The sequence below is a fragment of the Lytechinus pictus genome, chromosome 7 (genome assembly GCF_037042905.1).
Source record: "Lytechinus pictus isolate F3 Inbred chromosome 7, Lp3.0, whole genome shotgun sequence".
Taxonomy (NCBI): domain Eukaryota; kingdom Metazoa; phylum Echinodermata; class Echinoidea; order Temnopleuroida; family Toxopneustidae; genus Lytechinus; species Lytechinus pictus.
In genome coordinates, this window is record NC_087251.1 from 11,693,744 (window position 1) to 11,714,967 (window position 21,224).

The 21,224-nt window shown below is 34.9% G+C and overlaps 1 protein-coding gene across 1 annotated transcript in view; it reads left to right on the plus strand.

Annotated features, from left to right (window-relative positions):
• Positions 1-1,064: 1,064 nt before the first annotated feature.
• LOC129264960 (RAC-alpha serine/threonine-protein kinase-like) overlaps positions 1,065-21,224 on the plus strand; it is a 46,912-nt gene continuing 26,752 nt past the window's right edge. Inside the window, exons 1-4 of the mRNA XM_054902932.2 lie at positions 1,065-2,716; positions 5,798-5,909; positions 15,365-15,503; positions 18,243-18,374. Of these exons, the coding sequence (XP_054758907.2) occupies positions 2,542-2,716; positions 5,798-5,909; positions 15,365-15,503; positions 18,243-18,374 (558 nt within the window). The 5' untranslated portion in view covers positions 1,065-2,541. The remainder of the gene's footprint in view (positions 2,717-5,797; positions 5,910-15,364; positions 15,504-18,242; positions 18,375-21,224) is intronic.

Genomic DNA, 21,224 nt, shown 5'->3' on the forward strand with positions numbered 1-21,224 from the left:
CCAGTAATTCATTTATCTGATAAAAAAATATTGATGAAGTATGTGATACGGTATGTAATGTCAGTTACCAAAAACAAACTTTTTGTTCTCATTTCCCAGAAAAGAGGATATATTATATGAAACTTGGTAGATTTCCTCAGGTAACACCCCTCCCTTCTACACCAAAATTAAAGATAATTAATTAACAATCAAGCCATAGGGTACCATTGAATATGTGTAACGTCAGTTACCAAGTGGAAAAATGTAATGTCAGTTACCATGATAAAACGTTGGTTACCAATAGTGAAATGTGAATGTGGTCAATTTTATGGTGAAGAAATATTGTATACTTGTTATTTAAGTCTTTCACTTAGTTAAATCACACCAGAAGGAGCTTGCTATTGAGTTTTAAAAGGTATAGTTCACAAGGAATACATATAAAATTATGAAGGAAGTTGCATTCCCATCGTGCAAAAAAAAATTAATGTGAAATTGTTTTGCATATAAGTACATGTACTTACCAAGTACCTAATTGTTTGTATCAGACAAATTTTTTTTTCCGCTTTTTGGGGGGAGGGGGTACTTTTCCCAACCTATTGCCTAAATCTGCAACATTTGATAAGCTTAACCTTGCAATGAATGGGGGTTTCCAGGGCCCCTTTTTTAGTTTCTAGGATTCTTTTGAGCATTGCCGGGCTAAAAGTAAATTCCAGGTTTTATACCTGTTAGTAGTGTAGATGTGTGATACAATTTTTGTTTTTGGTTTACAAGTATAGATGAAATTTGACAGTTCTGATCAAAATTGCATGGATCTACTAAAACTGTCTTTCTAATTTACAAATAGTTCAGTTTCAGTTCAGAAGCTGGAGTTTATTTTTGTTGACAGCTTAAAAAAGAAATTAGCAAAAAGAATGATTAAAACAATTATGAAGAAAATTGAAATCCGACAGATACGAACAAGCATTGCTTGCACTGACCAGAATATAAATCAATAAAACTGCATGGGTGCATGAGATTCGGGGGAGGGGTAGCCTAGGGGAGGAGACCCTTATTCATTTTGCTTTTTTTGAGGGGAGGTTGGAAAAGCAAAATATTAAAAAAGCCAATATAAAACTGATGAATATAATTATGTAAATGGTGAAAAGTCAGAAAAATCCATGTGTACAGTCAATGCAATATTAAATTACTATAGGAATACATGTAGCTGGTATGACACCCCCCTTGTAAGTAAAACATACATTTCTTATCTTTTGATAATTTAAAATGTAAAGTATTATGAAACTTTTATGATTTTAAAAAGCCTGACATATAAGTACCAAGAAAATTATGCCTTTGAAAGTCATATAGCACTGGTATATGTTAATATGTAAGGTCAGTTACCGACAAGTAATAATAAAATGTTCAAATCAAAAGAAAAGGAATTAAGAAAAAGAAAAATTTTTTTCATTGAAATGTTCCTAGAAACTCAGGTATACTTCCACATCAAGCTCAGTTTCATGTGAAGCCCTGCACAGAAGATACAATGCAATGATTCCACACATTTGACTTACATGTGTTATCTCTATGGCAAATTAAGTGTAACGTCAGTTACCAGCATGGTCGTGGATAAATTATCATAGCCCCCAAAAGACAAAAACAAATTATTTAATATTTTAACACATCTTAACCTAGTAACGAAGGTATATTTACATATTCGAATTATTACTCTATCTACTCAGGGACATAAGATATTTCAATTTTACTGAACACCCTGAAATTGCATGTCATTTTACGTACATCAGTTACAAACACATTTTTGCTTGCTGACGTGTAACCAAATGTGGTTACATTGAAAAACTTAGTATCAGACTATACAGCAAGGTGCACTTTATTAACTCTATCAAAAGCAAACTCCCAACATTTGTTGTTTTAGATATATACACAATGAAAGGTTTGTAAAATTGTGCCGTGTAACGTCAGTTACCGTGAAAATGCCCTTATGCGCTGTATTCGGAATCGATTAGCAGCAATTGAAGAAAACAGTCACCCCCATAAATTAGTTGTGAGGGATTTTCAAGGGCAATTTGAACAAATTTCACATCTTACATAGACCCCATTCTCATTACCATCGTAAAACTAATTTAGTGGAAACTAGTTTAATGCGTAATGAGAATGGTCGAAGCGGTCTTGGAAGTGATCTACCAAACCAGTTCGGAAACCACCTCGCGATGTAGTTTTCAAGATCGCTTTGGCTCGTTAAACTGGTTTTGGGTAAGTGAGGCTACAACTGTTCTTCGGGAAGAGTGATGTTAGCACATTTTGAGCGCGGTACTCCACACACTGTGTGTAGAATGTCTTCCCAGGTTTCGATTTTCACGCAATACATGTCACCCCCACTGAGATTGTTCCCATAGAAACAATGCCACTTTATTTTCTGGTGATCAAATGGGAACGCTAGCAAAGCAACCTTCCTCACTGGTTTCCTGAACCGGTTTCCAGAAAACTAGTTTTTAGGATTGCAATGAGAACAGTGTCTTCGTTTATTTCTGATGACGCTGACTGTACTACAAATGTATCTATCATATGTGGTCTTTTAGTCACATGTTTCACGATATGTTTTTGTTGTTTTCAGGTGAGTACATCAAGAATTGGAGGCCGAGGTACTTCCAGCTGAAATCCAATGGAGAATTTGTTGGGTACAAGGAAAAACCAAAAGGGAAAGGAGAGCAAGAGGCCCTCAATAACTTCACTGTAATAAGTAAGTCAGTTTCATGTAATGTGTGATTTTGCAGTTGAGCAAGTCCTAGACAATATAAGATTACAGTGCATTGGTCAGAATCAATCTATTAATTTGGTAGATTCTTAGCAGTATTGTGTGAACTTGCACTTGTGGGACTTAAATTGACTTTGGACAGTTTTTTAATTAATTTTGGGCACTTTTCTGTGATATTGTGGGATATAAGTGAAACAAATAAGATGGTTCATGTATACACAACAAAAAAAGTAAGTCCCCCCTTGAACAAACATCAATAATTTCCGAACCAATACGAGTTTTGGTATATTTTTACATGAGCGTGTAGGTAATTTTATAAGCTACCCTCTGAGTAAATGTTATGGATGTATTTTACGTCATGCTTCAGTGAGCACCGTCAGAAAATCATGACTTTGATTCCATTTTATTGGAACTGATTCCACATTCTCATCATGAAAAATAGTCAGAAGGCTTGTAAAAGGTACTTTCTAAAAGACGATACATTTTTTGGGCTAAATTTCACGGTTGAATAAACACAAGTCCAAATTTGCTATAATTGGATTTTTTACACATTTTCATCAATAAAAATGATAGAATATGATGACAGTTATTTTGGGGAAGAGTATCTTCAACAATATTCATCGTTTCACGGTTCAATGAACATTTATTGAAAACAAAAAATACGGTTTTCAAATATCAGAGGCAAGTATTGTTTCATTTTAGTAACTGAAACTGATCTTTTATCAATTTTTTGGATATGTTCATGACTAGTTAACACGCTTCAATGATTCAAAGGCGTTCAATTAAGCATTCATGCTTGAATGAACATGTGGAATGTGATTAGCTCTTTTTTTACGTTATTGGAAAAAATGCAATTTGTAACTATGGATATCTGTCACAAACCTCCTTGCATGGTTCATTTGATTTGATTTTTATGAAAATCCCGATGTTTAATGCATCAGTGAGCACACAATATTCGAAAATTATGCAAATGAGAAGAAAGTTCAAGGCGTTGGCACCACTCTGTGCCGTATCAAATTGTTATTTTGGTGTGCGCACCTTTTGGATAGTGTTACTCTGAAGCCATGTGCGAAGTTTCATGAAATAACTGTTGGCAGAAGTAACAAAAACCGTTAGAAACAAACCCCTTATTTCATATTTGTTAAAAGTTTGACTTCCTCTCTCATAGACTTGTGTACATTATGGGTGCATATGTTTAAGAATAAGTAACCCCTTATTCAATATGGTGGAACTTTTTTTTTCAAGGCTGTCTTTAGCAATGTCACTTGGCAGTAATGTTTATCAACCTATGGGCAGAATTCTGTGCAAAAATGAAATCGATTTGTTTATTTACGGATGAGTGAGCACGCATCAAATTCGGAAAATGGGTATTTTCAATGTCACAGACTCATTTTAAAGGGTAATAAGGTGAATATTGGGGGCAAATTCGGTTTCAAATTTGACTTTAATTGCTGTTGTTTTTATCATCCATCATTTCTATCACCACACACTTTCCGAACTTTTCACATTTTCATGGTTGAGCGAGCACATTCGAAAATTTAGGAATTAATACTCTTTATAGTGCATGAATATATTCTTTTTCTAACAATTTCTCATGATTAGTTTAATTTATGGACAAATCAGTGGTGGATCCAGAATTTAAAATGGGGGAGGGGCTTATAATCGGGGGAGCCACCAATATTTTCAAATTTTAATATGACCTAACAAGTTGTAGAGGATACTACCTAAAACCCCTATGATGATACGTCACAATACAGGGGCCGCCGAACGGTTTTCAAAGTGTGGGGGAGGGGCTGAGCCAAAAGTGGGGGGGGGGGGACTGACCATGCAAAAAATTACAATCGTATGGTAATTTTTACACTTTTGTACATGCTTTTGGAAAAAAGTGGGCCCCCACCCCGTTTCCGCGGCCCCTGCGATATTGTGCTCACTCAACCATGAACATACGATATCAAAATTGTGTGTGGAGTGGCTAAATGATGGATAGTAAAACAGCATAACACCATAAAATTCACCTAAAAACAACTTTTGCCCAACTTTGTATTTGCACAATCTAAAAAAAAACGACTCTTGTGACTTTCAAAAATGGTCATTTTTAATTCAATCTTCAATTACTCATGCATGACTCAACTGATCAATCTCATTTTTCCTCGGGAGTTGCTTAATGAGTGTAGAAAACCACCTACGAAATATCATATCTCAAAATAACTCGGTTCAAAAGTTACAGCAATTTGATTAAGGGGGGACTTACTTTTTTTGTTGTGTATATAAGCAACAATATCCCATGTTAATCTAAGTTTGCTCAAGAGATCAACTTAGGTTGTTCTTATAGAATCATATACTCCATTGTGTAATAAGTTTTTAATCAAATATGTAAATTTGTGTTTATATACTATGTCTGAAAAAAAAGCAAGTTTAAGGTCATCCTTTCCCCTTAGAACCTCTCGAGTCAGCCGAGGCTTAATACAATGGGGTGTCCTGGGGAACGTTTCATGAGAGGATTTGTCCGACGATTTATCCGGCAAGTCTTGTTTTATCCGACATTTACCATAGTAACAGTGCTTTTCAGTTTTCAGCAAATCAAAATCAGAGAAAGTTGTCAGATGAAAATGTTGATGAAATGCTTACCAGGAATCTACAAATATAATTTCTGGTTGATTTATATTTTACCTTTTTCCAGAAACAGGGGGGGAGACACTCGGCTACATGTATATCATTTTACACACATGCAGCCCCAGATTTTTCAACCATCCACAGTGCAAATTTTTTATTTGTAAAAATAATATTCACATATTTTCATGTTCTTACCATACATTTACTCTCTTAACCCTATGAAACATGCCCATACTGAAGGAATATTCAATTTGCAGGTAAATACAGACTGACTTAGCATAAAAATAAGGAGCATAACCCTTTTCTCTTATTTATGAGAAAATTGCCCCTTTCCCCGATTTTTTGCATGGTGCCCTGACATATCACTGACACACATATTTATAAATTTAGGGGAACAGATGATTATTATGTTATTTAACATTTATTTTAAATTCTCTTGCTTATTTCATGCAGAGTGTCAAATCTTGAAGACAGAGAAGCCTGCCCCAAACACATTCAAAGTTCGCTGTTTCCAGTGGACTACCCTCATTGAGAGAACATTTTCTGTATCTTCAAGTGAAGAAAGGTATTGATGAAAATATTTCAATTAATACCCCTTTCATGAAATGGTGGATGCGGACTGGGTGAAATCATGAAGTGGGTAGAAATAACAATTTTACCTGTTACTGAATTCTGTGCTTTCCATAGGCTTTGTACATGAAATACCGAACTGCAGAAGGCAACAAGTTATATATTTTTTTTGTTAGTGTATTCATTTGTAAATATATCGTGACCAGTTTCTCATCTTTCTTGAGGCTTGAGCAATAGTGATATCTTGTGGTGCATTGCAATGTCTGACATTTCATTGACATAAAAACCTCTTGACAAATCAATGTCAAATCTGCTATTTGCTTTGCATACTGGAGGAAATGATCTAAGGCACAAGAGATTAAATCCCTCTTACGTGCGAACGGGCTCTGAACGGGGATTAAAAGAGTAGACAATAGACCCCGTTTGTTCAAGTTCATTCACGTTCAGAATCCTACTGAAGGAGTGAGCCGAGAAGAGTACTGATTTTCATTGTCTTCTTGCACAAATGGGGGTGTCACTGAACAGCAAAGAAATAAAGGATGACCACGGGAAGAAAAATGTCAAGGATAAACTAGCGGACAACTTCCGCGCCAGGCCCTGATCTGATGTCGGAGAGATAGCGTTTCCAACGTTAAGTTTTTTGACGTCAGAACCTATTCAACGATCATGTAAACGATGTCAGGGTATGAAATAAAGGATGACCACGGGAAGAAAAATGTTAAGGATAAACTAGCAGACAACCTCCGAGCCTGATCTGATGTCGGAGAGATAGCGTTGACATCGTTAAGTTGTCTGACGTCAGAACCTATTTTATGATCATGTAAATGATGTTAGGGTATGAAATAAAGGATGACCACGGGAAGAAAAATGTCAATGATAAACTAGCGGACGACCTCCGCGCCTGATGCGATGTTTGAGAGAAAGCGCCGACATCGTTAAGTTGTCTGACGTCAGAACTTATTTATGATCATGTAAACGATGTCAGGGTATGAAATAAAGGATGAACAAGGTAAGAAAAATGTTAAGGACAAACAAGCGTACGACTTCCGCGCCTAATCTGATGTCGTAGAGAAATAGCGGACATTGTTAAGTTTTCTGATGATTAATTTTTAATTAAATGAAATACGTTCGTCAAAATTAAAAAGTGCAAAGTTTGAACATCCCTTCTGACTCGAGAATGTCTTAAAATTATTGCTAGACGCTTTGTAATGAATATCTAATTTATTGACTTTCAATATAAATGAAAAAAAAAATATCGTCCGTCAAAATTAAAAAGCGCAAAGTCCATTCATACACTGGAAATTTCTTATCATGAGCGCAAAACATCTGTAATAAGTAATTGATCACCTTTTAATAAAAATGAAGAAATACGTCCGTCAAAATTAAAATGCGGGAATAAAATGCGGGAAGTTTTGACTCGAGATATTTCTTTAAATGATCGCCAAACGATCTGCAATGAATCTCAAATCCATACATCGGCAAACTGCTTTTTTTCCGTCACATTAGGTGGTTTCAAACCGCCTCGATCACAAGAATCCCTGTGAAATTACGAGAACATTTTTAGGCTAAAAAATACCCATTAATTATTCCTGCATTCGCACCGCCCCGAAACATACTCTTCGGGATAAATTCCTGAAGTTAGGAGCATGCGCAGTATGGTCTAATAAGCAGGAAAGGCGCGAGATTCAAAACCACTAGCCCAGCAGCCACCCACGGCGCCCTTGCCCAACGACACGCTGTGCTAAAAGTTCCCGTAAATTGCTTTCACATTGCCAAAATACCTGCAACCTTGGAAAAATCCCCGCGAAAGGTTCTCGTAATTTCGCCTAGTACCTACTATTTAGCGGGTATTTTCTTTCGGAAAAATTATGCGTAGTTTGCTTTCACATTACCAAAATACCTGGTATTTTCTGATCAGAGAATACCTGGAACTGACGAACTTCGAGGCGGTCTGAAACCACCTATTGATCACTTGGGGAAAAATCCCCCTGGACCCGGCTGTTGCTGTTTCTAGCTGAGCAGAACCATTCTCCGTTCTGAACGGAGTACTTAAAGGTATTGTTTAACTTTGTTAGCAGCCGATTTAAAAAATTCTCAAACCAAGATGAAACATGTGTAAAAGTGCATGTATTAGAACTAATAAACCATGAAAACACCATTATTGAGAATGAAAAGCTAAAACTACAAGGCAAACCCCGATTTTGTAAATAGGCGTCTTATAGACGCCTAAATATTACACATAAGTGTATGGGATGAAATTAAGATGGTGTTTTCGGTCACTTTATATTTCAATTTTTGAAGCACTAAATAATTATTTTCGAATTAGTTTCGGTTACACTTCGTAATTCCGAAGGTTCATAATTCCGAAGGTTCTTTATTCCGACGGTTCGTAATTCCGAAACACGTAAATTGCCTATACCTCGGTGTTCGTTAATCCGAAAACGTAAAAGGGTTCGTTAATCTGAACATTTGTGGCGTTATTCCGAAGGTTCGATAATCCGAAAACGAAATAAGGTTTGATGTTCCGAAGGTTCGTCAATCCGAAAACGACATAAGGTTCGTTAGTCCGAAAACGAAATAAGGTTCGTTAATCATTAGTTTTCGGACTAACGAACCTTCGGAATTACGAACCTCATTTCGTTTTCGGATTAACGAACCTTCGGAATTATGAACCTCATTTCGTTTTCGGACTAACGAACCTTCGGAATTACAAACCTCATTTCGTTTTCGGACTAACGAACCTTCGGAATTATGAACTTTCGGAAATACGAACCTTCGGAATAACGAACCTTCGGAATAACGAAGCTTCGGAATTACGGATGTATGCGATTTTTTCTGGGCTTCATTTTTGTAACATATCACAGACACAGGTGACAAGTGTGACCTTCTAGCTCAGATTTTTAAAAAGTCAAACCAATGTTAACCAATCACTTTAAGCGCTTTCTATTGACTCCTTTGTTAATAGTAATCCTTGCGTTCGGATGTATGCAGGGGGCACTACGAATGCATTCGTTATATTGATTAAAAAGGTTTTAAGACATGAAAGGGGTCAAAAATGAAGAAAAAGAGAAGAAAATTAAAACATTTTATTTCAATGATAAGAATATAAATATTGTTTGTAGCAACTAAATGATTTGGAAACCTGTAAAAACCAAGGCTTGTGTCAGAAAAAGGGAACATGTATGTTCAGAATCAAGCGGTCGTGAATCAAGAAAAAAATGTCATATATTTCTGAAGTTCATTTTTTTCATGATTTTTGTCATTTCCACCCATTTTGGTATGGGTTTTCTTGCAACCTACAAGACCTTGATTCATGTTAGTACAGGTGTGAACTTTTATTACTTTAGATAATAATTGCAGATTATTAGCTATTTTATGATATTGTGATGGATACTTTCATTCAATTTTACAATCAAATTTTTATGAAAATATAACATTGATCTGCAAGGGCTAAGCCGTTTATTTCAACTCCAGTCAAAAAATCCATCTAGATTTATATTTGTATCATGTGCTTCTATTTCTAGGTATTGTTTTTCATTTGAAATTATTCTAATTACATTTGGTGCATCAGTGACATTAATTTGTTTTTCACTAATGTGGTGCGATCACCAGATTGACTTTGATCCAACGATTCTGGCGCCAGAGATAATTATAACATTTTCGTCTTGCCTGAAAAAGACACAAATATGAGAAATAAAAGATATCACTGAAGCAATAACATCCAGTATGATGCATTTTGAAGAAACTCTCTATTGATATTCTGTAAACATGGCGTGCGCATAATTTGTTAATTCGGCTCCACCTTGTCTATGTACAACACAGGTATTATTGTGACAGACCAGACAGAGGGAAACTGCATAATTTATGTCCAGCGTGTGTAGAAGCGAATGAGCTGTATTTGAAAACATGTTTATGGAAGTGTTGCCCGAGTATTGCATGGATTCATCATAATTTTTCCAGGCAAATATTTGTTTGGTTGAAGGTGATCAAAGCAACCCGTCTTCCATGCTCACTAATTATGTTCACTTGCTTGCTGCTTGCAAAGTGGCAGGCCTTTTAAGTAATGCGATACATGGAAGGTCATGCCTTATATGGACCTGAAGATGGATGTTGTTCGTTTTTTGTGCATGATCAAAACAAGATTGGTGGCTTATTGCTGGGTTGGATGTTAGATCACTCAGATCAGGTTATTGTTTTTACGTCGTCAAACACTGCTGTTTGTCACCTGACCTTTGCTGTACTGTAAACGTGTTTACATCAAAACAATGAAATCAAAGTCTATTCACCGATTATGATTTAGTATTGTTTTTTCCTCTCTTCTGCTCCAGTTTCCTTGTTTGTATCTGTGTTTTTCAAGTCATTTTCACCATATGCCTTTTTTTTGGTGTGTCAGAACTATCAAGGGAATGTGAATATATGCCTGTAGACCAAATTCTCTGGATATTTGTCGTTATGGTCCAGAAAAGCCATCTATTTTCATGACAGAGTTCAAAGGAAAACAAATCTAATCAAAGATATTTGGATATAACCTGTATAGCTTCAAGTCTGACAAATTTATTTTGCCTTCAGTTGTGAGTCATGCCTAGCTGATTTGTTGAAAACACTGTGGAACAAATACTGTACGTCACTGGAAAATACATTGGAATACATTGCTATTGTTTGGAGTGGGCATCATCATCAAAGTGTGGTTTTGTATGTTTTAGAATTTGGAAAGAAGGTCCAAGATCTTGTTTGGAGCACATAGAAGTAAGGAAGGAGCAATGTTTGACAGCATATTCTGGAGGGCTCCCTCGTGCAAGCGCAAGCGTTGCTGGTCAGCGAAACTTGTTGCTGCTATCAACCGCTGGAATAACAAGTAAGCCAATGAGTGATGCAGTGAAAGGCAATCAAGAGGAGTAGCAAGAACTAAAAGTTTACTGGCGAAGATGATTGATGAATAATTCACCTTACCAATAGTCAGAGCCTATCTTTCTTTCGCAGGAATTGCGCAAACATCTTTCATCACTTATCCTCACATCTATCATAAATAAAACTACAGGAAAGGCAGAAAATTTGCTGCAAAAGACGCATAGCTCCCTTACAGCGGGATTCATAAGTGTTGCATCTTTCACAGCAGATTTTCCACTTTGTATTATTGTTTTGTTTGAAATGAATGTAAGTATTGGCATTGAAGAGATGCTTACAAAACTCCTGTCAAAGGCATACATGTATCTCTGACTTTTGGTAAGGTCCCTCTTAAAAATGAATTTCAGTGTGAAAATAATGATTTTGGATGTTTTTAATACCTTCAGTATCGCTTTAGGTTGAGGGGGACAAATTTTCACACAATGGAAAAGCATAATCAAATAGGATAATTGACCATTTGAGATGGCATTGATTATTTTTCTGTAAGGGTTAGGACTTGACGTAGTATCACTCGATAACAAATTGATAGATGTTACTCCAGCTCTGCTTTTTGCGTCCTACTGGTATTTTGTTAATCAACCATTTAAATATTTTGTTTCACCTTTTAATGTGCATATCAAAATTCATTCTACACCTGGGTGGAGAGTGGCTTATGTATGTGTAGATAATGTATTTGTCAATGTGCATGGGGTTTGAAGTCTTCAGTGAAATAATAATTTATTTATTAGTGGTGATCAGATGTGCTTCACACAAAAATGGGTATATGAGACTGCACAATGTACACATTATTTTACCCCAATTTTCAGGTATTGTCATGTACAAAAATCTTAGTTTGATATAAAAGGAGCATGTTCTTTTAATAGAGGGGTCATTCTGTAATTGTTAAGATTAGATTCCTCAAAACACATTGTTCATAATGTTATGCTTACAGTGATTACAAAGTCACTGCATTTAAATAAGAAACACAGTTAATTTATGAGTGAAGGGTATTTTAGTTCATGTCGGAATTGAAATACTGTGTTTCTTCTACATTGTATATTACCTTCTCAGTAGGCTACTGCAGATAGTTATGAAACATTCAAATGGCAATTGCCAAATGATAATGACTATCTCATTGTGGAATTTATTGTTATGCTATTTTTACACACTGTTGTAAGCCATTCAATTTTGGTTTCTTCACTGACATTTGAATGTCGAATGTAGGTGTGCATGAAGAAGACAACTTAGGTATTATTACTATCATGGGGTTTGGTTCCGCATCCATCCTTTCTCAAATTTTGCATTGATACATATTACATATTGCCTTTGCAATAACATAAATATTTTTAAAAGATGTATTTTAGTGCTCTTCAAACTTGGGCAAACACATGAAATGGATGGTAAACAACATTGTTTTTCTCAATAAATACATTTTTTATACCTGTGTATCTGAGCAATTCGATTCTAATTTTAAATTATCAGTATTTATGTAAACATGAGATGATGAAACCTAATTTTTAGACAAATCAAATCTTTGATGGCATTCTACCTGGCAGCTATTTTGGCTTTCCCCTGCATACCCGGAATAAGCTTGTGAATTTAAGTTGGGTCTGGTGGCCTTCAGTGAGTGACAAAAACAAGTACACCTGTGCTGTGTATTATTGATTTGTTTAGCCAATACACCAATCTAGGCTCCCGGGTTTCCTGTAAATAAAGGTACCGTTCAGACTATCAAGATTGCTTGTTTGTATACCTTTATCTTGTATTCTAACTAGGGGAAATAATAATATCTCATGTAAGGGAGCTATTTTTCCTGCTTCTATTTACATGTATTTCAATAATGTTTTTATGGAACCCAGGGGTAATTTCTGCTGGCTATTTTTCATCCTATTTGTTTTGTTGTTTTTTTTTTCCGTTTTTTTTTGGGGGGGGGGGTTGGGGGCTCAACTACCCTAATCTGTATTTCTTAATTGATTCTAACAACTATTTATACTGCATGTCTATATCTATCTGTTGTTTTGAAAGATGTTTTATTTAAAAATATTTCCATTCACTCTATTGCCACAGGCAACTCTGAAGTACGCAGAGGTGAAATGCCCCCTTGTTTTTTCAAGCACTGTCTCCATCAGTATGATTATTCAGTTTAATAATGTGATATTTTGATTAATTATGTAAGCAGAGAAATAACACAAAACAACTAGGTTTTCAATGAGATCGTTTCTTTTCTTTCAATCACTGAACAAGATGATGAACATAATACACTTTTTAAGTTTTCACGTTACTCTGCTTCTTCTGATCTAACACTCTATCTTTTTATTTTTTTATTTTTTACCTCTGAACCTTATTGTAAGATAAAAATTACCCAAAACATTTTGATGTTTGATAAGGAAGTACTAGGTATCACAAATGTTTTTTTTTTCATTTCTGTGAGAGATAGAAACATATTCGCAGAATCACAATGGTCTGTAAGACTACATTTCTTTGTTTATCTTCCAGGTGGGGAAATCCCTTTGATTCTCCCATGTGTAAAGTTTTAATATCTTTGTGAAACAAGCTTTATTGAGTTTGTTAGAACATCTGTCCTTGGTGAATAATTGACTTTCAGAAATGACCAGGAAATGACTGTAATGTTGTTTTTATAGGAATCTTAATGTGTGTAGTGGCTGGTAGAAAGCCCGTCTCTGAAAATAGTCAATCATAATAATCCATCAAGTTGAAGTGTTTTCCTCATATGTACATGTAAACATCAGTTTACAAGGCTAATGTATATTACACATGGAAATTGCAGAGATCATTCAAACAAAGGTTTAAACCTTAACTAATAAATCCTGATATTAAGAAAATATGATGATCATATCTTTCTATGCCAATAGTCAAATGACTCTAAAGATTGAAAAAAAAACTAACACAGACCCCTCCCCCTTCAAAAAATTGGAACTATGGTGTAAACATTTATTCTTTTGAAAGGTAAATTTTACAAATGGTTGCATTTCATAAGTTGGGTATGCAAAAAGGGTGGCGTATGAACAATTTTCCACACGGTGCCATGGATAAATTGTTGCTACATCACAGCATCTTGACCAAATTTATTGAGTAATATCTCATTTTGAAGCTAGAACTATAGGCTAAATATATTACTATGAATTAGATCAATACAATATCAGGAACAAAAACTATAGCACATTAAGTTTGAAGTAACAGGGGTGGCGGAGCCGGTGGATGCGGTAAATGATAAAATATTAATCAAACCTAATTAACAACTTACTATAATATGTAATATGACTATTATCCTCATATTTCTGGGCGTTTTAAAGCAGGGAACAACTAAATGTCATAAAAATTTGACAATTTTAAAAATATGCAGCAATGGAATACATGTGTATGTCAGCTCTGATCTGCAACCTAATCAATTATTAAACCGGAGAGATTTGGTTAATTATCTAATTTGTAATCTTGATTTTTAGTACAAATGTTGTGTATCATTGCAACAAACATTTCTACCCATGATGTTGTCATTTTGCCAAGCATATAAATACAGTGACGGGTATTTTGGGGGCAAAAATGTGAAATTAAATACTGTTAATTAATTAGTATAATTAATATGCATACAATAATAGATAATTATTCGATTTTTGGTACAGATTTAATTATTGATGTTTCAAGATTATAACTGCAATTTACTAGGGTGATCCAATGTTGCATTAACTTTTGACACCATTTTATGTGCAGCAGGTCCAATTTGAGAAAAACACATTCCAAAATTCACATTTACATTGACGTCTATGTAATAATTAGCTGTTAATTAGTCATTTTAAGGAAAAATAAAGGTATTCGAGACTTAAAACTTTTCCATTATATAGAGAATGGTAATAGCTATAACATATCAAAAAATAAAAATTTTGACCATTTTTACCCTGTTCGCGAAATTGGACCACCTTATGACATGCGACCAATTAAGAACAAACTGGTACTATATCCTTACGGTACTTGTTTATATGTATTAACTTTATTAGCCTTGGTTATTGACATGCCTGTACCCTTTTTCATAAATATACAATGAACAGTGTATAAAAATATAAATGAGATCATTTGACATGCCATAAATCATGGTCTGAAATAAAGAAGGCATTTTTTTCAGGATTTTAATTTATGCTCTGTCTTTATTGCAAATATAATTTCCTTTTGGTGTTTTTTCTTTAATACTGAGTGTGCACAATTTTGTGATGAATATGCTAAAGTTTGAATTTCAAATTGAATCTTTAAAAAAAAACCAATATTCTGTATCTTTTTATCACAAATCACCCAACGTCTCTATGTGCTTTTAAAGGACTTTTGATATTATTGCCATGGCTTTAGCCCAGCAAAGCCTTATGCAGCACACAAGCATTTCAAGGAATTGAATTCTTCCAGGTATCCATTCATCTTTACCCTGGGTTGAGTGCAGCACAATGTTGATCAATTTCTTGCCAAAGGAAATACCATGGCTGGTATTCAAACCCATGACCCTCTCTGAATGAATAATGATTGTCTTTTTCACTTCATCCCCACCTATTTCTTTTCATGTAGGGAGTCTTGGGTAAAAGCATTACAAGGTGTAGCAGATGCATTGAACAAACAGGAACAGAATCAACTGGCCAAGAATGCAGCAAATGGAGGTAAAAATGACAGCAACTCAACAGCGGATGATGCCTCAAAACTTAAAGTGGTAAGTTTGATCCTGTATTGAAGTATACATCTCCCTTTTCAGGGGTGTGTGTTTATAGAGGGATGTAAAGGATTATAACTGCAAGGTGAACAATATAAGTTAATGTGCCCATTGTCTGAACACTCATTTACTTCAATCATAATCTAAGTCTTGACTAAAATCATTGGAAGCTAAAAGCATTAAAGCAATATTTCACTGCATGCTTCTAGTGTTTACAGAGGTCTTTTTGTGCTTTAATGGTGAAGAAAAAAAAAATTGGGTGAAAGGTCAATCATCTACTTTCTTGTGCCAAATTTGGCCACCCATACCTACACTGAAACTATAAAACATAGTGTAATTCAAACCTGAGTTTCGTAATATAGTAAAATGGGATTACATCCAGATCAATTGAAGAAAATCAACACAAAAAGTTCAATCATCGACCTATGATGGATAGACATTCAACATGATTTCTTTGATCAAGCAAGAGGAGCTGCCTACTAATTGCATGCATCTTTATGAAATTTTTTTAGATTTTAAAAAAAAATCGACTGCATAGCTATTTTAGGGGATTGGCAAAGAAGCAGTTTTGCTTGTTATTTTTGTTTTTTTTAATGGTATGTTTCTTGATAGCACATGCATTTCTTCAACAAACAAAAATAGGTCAATGAATACCAGCAATGTTGACAAGCAAATGATTCCAATGATATGTTTACAAGCAGTGAAGCATGCTTCAGACATTACATTTCATCAAAAACAACCTTGCCCTAGACTTTGTATTTTTTACTTAAAAACAATAGCAATTTGTTGACTTGTGGCACACGTAAAGGCAGTTATGGACAAAAGCGTTTAATAGAGGATTACAATAGGTATAGTTTGCTGCATTGAGCATAGAGGTGTTAAAGGTCAGTGGATAATGCCTTGGACTTAACCCTAATTCTCCCGGGGGGGGGGGCATTATGGCCCCCCCCTCGACAATTTTTGCGATATATCTGCCGCGCAAATTTTTTTGACCTCGCCGCTCACTGACTTTTTACTTTCAAGTCTCGCGCAAATTTGTGACGCCCGGGTACGCGGTTACGACATTACGCAACATTATGTAAGTGCATGTCAGACCCAAAATTGCTCATAAACGTGATTTCATGTACAAATCCAATGCAAATTGTGTATTTGGCCAAAATTCATAAATGTATCATTATTTCTACTTTTAATGATCAAACTTAATTAATTTTGCCTTGTTTATGATTATGATTAGTCTGGAACGATTTCCATTGAAAAAACAATAAAAAACAAAAAGTAAAAAAACAAAGAAATACATAAGAAATTTAAAAAACAATAAAATACATAAGAAATCGGTCTTGGTACCAGAATTTTTTTCATTCACAATTGTTAGGAATGCTATAAAGAATATTTTCACCAAAAAATAGCATTCTAGGAGCTTTATTTAGTGAATCAGAGCAAAAAGTATGATTTCATGAATAAATTAGCATAATTAATTCATATAAAATAAAAATATATGAATTCAGTGAAATTTACCAATGCAACTGCGTAGATTACGTCATTCTCTACCATCATGCAAATTTTTGTTGTGATCGCGCAATCCACGGCTGAGATCTTAAGGGGGGGCCATAATGCCCCCCCCCCCCCCCCCCCCCCGGGAATGACAAGAATCAGAATACCCCGGGAGATTGAGGGTTAAACCATCTGTTAAGAGTTAAAATTGTATTCATATTTTATTGGGTAAAAGTATTTTTGTCTCACCTGCATAGCAGAGTGAGACTATAGGCTCTGTTTTTCCAACGGCAATGGCAGCAGCGAGGGCGGGTGCAGTGGCGGCGTTGTCAACATTGAAATCTTAACCAAAGTTAAGTTTTTGAAATGTCTTCATAACTTAGAAAGTATGTGGATCTCATTCATGAAAACTTAACATAAGAGTAATCAAATATCACTGATCTTGTATGAGTGTTCAGGTCACATGACCACGGTCAAAGGTCATTCAGGGTCAATGAACTTTAACCATGTTTTGGTCTTTACTGAAATGTCATCATAACTTATTAATAATTTTGCATTGAGTACTTTTGCTTGAGTGTCAGGTCACATGGTCAAGGTCAAAGGTTATTTAGGATCAGTGAACTTAGTATAAATAACAAATGTTTTTGTGCATAATTATTAATCTTTTTTAGTTGTTTTCAAAGTCAGCACCGGTGCTATATTGAATCGTGTAATGCAGGCGAGACTGCCAGAGGCATTCCACTTGTTTCCTTAGGCAAGCCATTGCATTGTATTTGCTACTCTTTACTCTGGTGTAAAAATGCCAACCAGTAGGATGCGAGTCTTTGTCATTGATTGAGCAATACAAGTGCTGTATGTTTTCCTGGTATAAATCCCTAGGGAACAGAGCATATGCGAGCATTGTGTGTTGGAAAGCATGAATCTGATAATTGGGATATTTAAATATCAAGTTTTTTTTTTAAATTCACATCAGGACATCATTGATCTTCATTTAGCACAAAATGAACATTTTTTTATCATTGATATTAATTACTGGTATAGTAAATTTGATTCTTGTACAATTGCAATTATGACAATCAATTCACTTGATGTAACAATTTATGGTGATATATGCAATTTAGAGCTATTTATATATTCAAAATCTGTAATGATTATTAAGTTACTGAATGTAGTGATGTTTAGGGCATATCTCACAGAATTACCAATTAGGTGATAAGCCATTTTACCTCTTATTCTTTTATTTTGAAGACAATGGATGACTTTGAGCTGCTGAAATGCCTAGGAAAGGGAACGTTTGGCAAGGTAATCCAAGTCAGGGAGAAGAAGACGGGTGAACTCTTTGCCATCAAAGTTCTCAAGAAAGAAGTTATTGTACAAAAGGTCAGTATCTTGTATTTTCCTGAATAATCTTTTTTATTTTCCCCATGGAGGGTTTGCAGCCATTGAATGGGAGTAGTTTTACTGGAGTGTAGGAAGATATTGGTCCCAAATGGTCTTACATCCATGTTTGTTTTGTCATTAATACCTCTTTCCCCATCTCAAGCCTTTTGGCCAGCCATTATTTTTATTTAAAATCATTTGTGCTGGTCAAAAGGGTGGTTCAGATCAGAGGGACATTTTATAAAGCTGTTTGTGAGTTACACATGACGAAACACTTGATCGCTGACCCTTTTGGGGGGCTATAAATTGAGATACCCAAAATTTTAATGGGAGGGCATGTCCTACAAACCCTAATCAAACTTTGAAAATATTGACATTTCTCTTCAGATGCATGTTAGAAGTATTTATTTTAATCTACAGATTAGATTTCAACTTTCAGGCTGCTGAGAATAGAAATGGTTAATGATCGTATCTCTCACCTCAAAAAGGGTCACCAGTCATACGTAACTTACAAACAGCTGTACTGAACAGCTCCCAGAGCTAATTCTACTGGAAAGCATGGAAAGCTTTAGCCCAGTCTGAATGAAAAAAAAATGGCACTCTGGCTGGCCAAAAATTTCAGGCAAATTTTTATACAAAAAATGGTGAGAAACTTTCAGCTTACTCGAGTATTAGCAATGTGAAATACATGTGTTGGACAGATATTAGCTGGCCAAAGTCTTGAACTAGGTAGGAAAGCAGTACATTCACACCATTCTTCATTTAGGTACCTGTTGGTTGTCTTTTAAAAGTTATAACCTCAATTTTAATGAACTATGAAGAAATGCACCTCCTAATGTGACCTTTCCAGAGATGTATATGTACAAAATATTGTAAGCAAATATGGATTATACAAAGATGGATGTAGTACCTTTTGAAACTGAACTCTCCATAATTGAAGAAGCTACTTTGCTTAAATTGTAATGGCCGACTTGATAATGTGCAAAACAAACTATACAGGTCATTAATTCTATTGAATAGCCTTCACTTACATGGTATACATTTCTTTCGTTTTTTTTTTTTTTTTTCTGTCATGCGGGAAAATCCATATGGAGGATAAGGAAAAAAATGGTATGAAATTTCAATTTATATAATTGGTTAGTCCAAAAACAGAAATTATTTTTGAAAGGGAAACTTGATTTACCCAAAAGACATAGTATTGTCATAGCCGAGAGAGCATTCAAGGTTCGGGGGGGGGGGGGGTCATTACTTTATAATTGGAATTTACACAGTTCTAAAATGATTACTGATGGATTTCTTCTCTCTCTCTCTCTCTCTCTCTCTCTTAGCAAGAAGCTTTTGTAAATTGTGTTATGATGTTATATATATTTTAAATTTGTTTGTTCCCTGTATAATTTCTTAGACCTTCAATATGAAAATTTGTTTTTCCCCAAATTATTAATCAAAGAATAATAAAAGTATTAATAGGTGAATTGTCATATGTATGACGGACCACCTTATGATGATGATAACAATGACGATAATGATGATGATGATGATGATGGATTTGATGATGAAGATGATGATAATGATGATGATGATGATGATGATGATGATAATGGATGAGGATGATGATGGTGGTGGTGGTGGTGGTGTTGATGATGATGATGATGAAATGATGATGGCAAATTCATGATAGTTGGGAACATCTTAAGAGTATGTCGTCTGCGGTTCATATTAAGTGGAAATCCCTAAGCTGCTTGAATAATGCTCTCTGGGTTATAACCAAAGACTTAGAAACCCATTAGTATAATGTACAGTTCTTATTCTTTATCTTCTCTTGAATTTATTGCTATTTATTATGCAGTACCAAGTAATGCAGTTTTATACATTGACATGTTGTTAAAATGTTCCATGACATATTGTTGTGAACAAGGTGGCCATATCCCCCCCCCCCCATCTCATCTTGCAAAGAGGCAAAGAAACAAGAAAGAACTATATAAATGTGAGAGGTCTGAGTTGTGTAACTCAATAATACCCTTGTAATTATGAGAAGAAAAAAAACCTTAATGTAACCCCCCATTGGAATTCCCCGGTGCTCCCCCTGGTTGTGAAACCAGAATGTATATAATATGAAAACAACAACTGAGAATCAGAAGGATAATCCTCAGTTGTGTATTTGATCTGGATGATAGCTATATCCTTTTGAAAATTTACATTAATATTCATCAGGGATTCTAAGAAGTTGAATAAAATCTAATCCATCTTAAAAATTATTTGCTATTAGGAGATGGCTATTGGTTTTCACAATGAGAGAGGAAGGGGCAATCAACTATATTGGTGTGTACACACATGTGACCAAAGGGGCTTCTTTTTCTCTCTTTTATATCGGAAGAAATATCTATGTCACAATCTTGTATCCATTTTGAAAATTAAAAGAAGATGGAAATAATTCATTATTTTATGTTGTAGCAAATGTGATCTTGTTTTACATCTATTTCAGTTTAAACTATGAAGAAAACATATTTTAAAATGCTCATCCCATTCATATATCAGTGTACTTGGGTGTGTTTTTAATGATCATATCATTTATCTTAGAGAAAAGAAGTGTTACAAGACATTAGTATGCCATCAAGATTCTTCTAAATTTAGTGAATTTTGCAGAAAGGAATTGTCACATTCAAACCCCATGTGTGGCGTTAGGTAAAAGTGCGAAGTCATTTAGACATATCCCAGGTGCTTTTCTTATCAGCCATTTTCCATAGGTTGAATGACAGTTTGTAGGTATTTATGTACCAATAATTCCTTGATCAGCTTTATGTTGATTATACCAGTGCACCTGTCATAGATTTGAAACAAGAGAGAAATTGT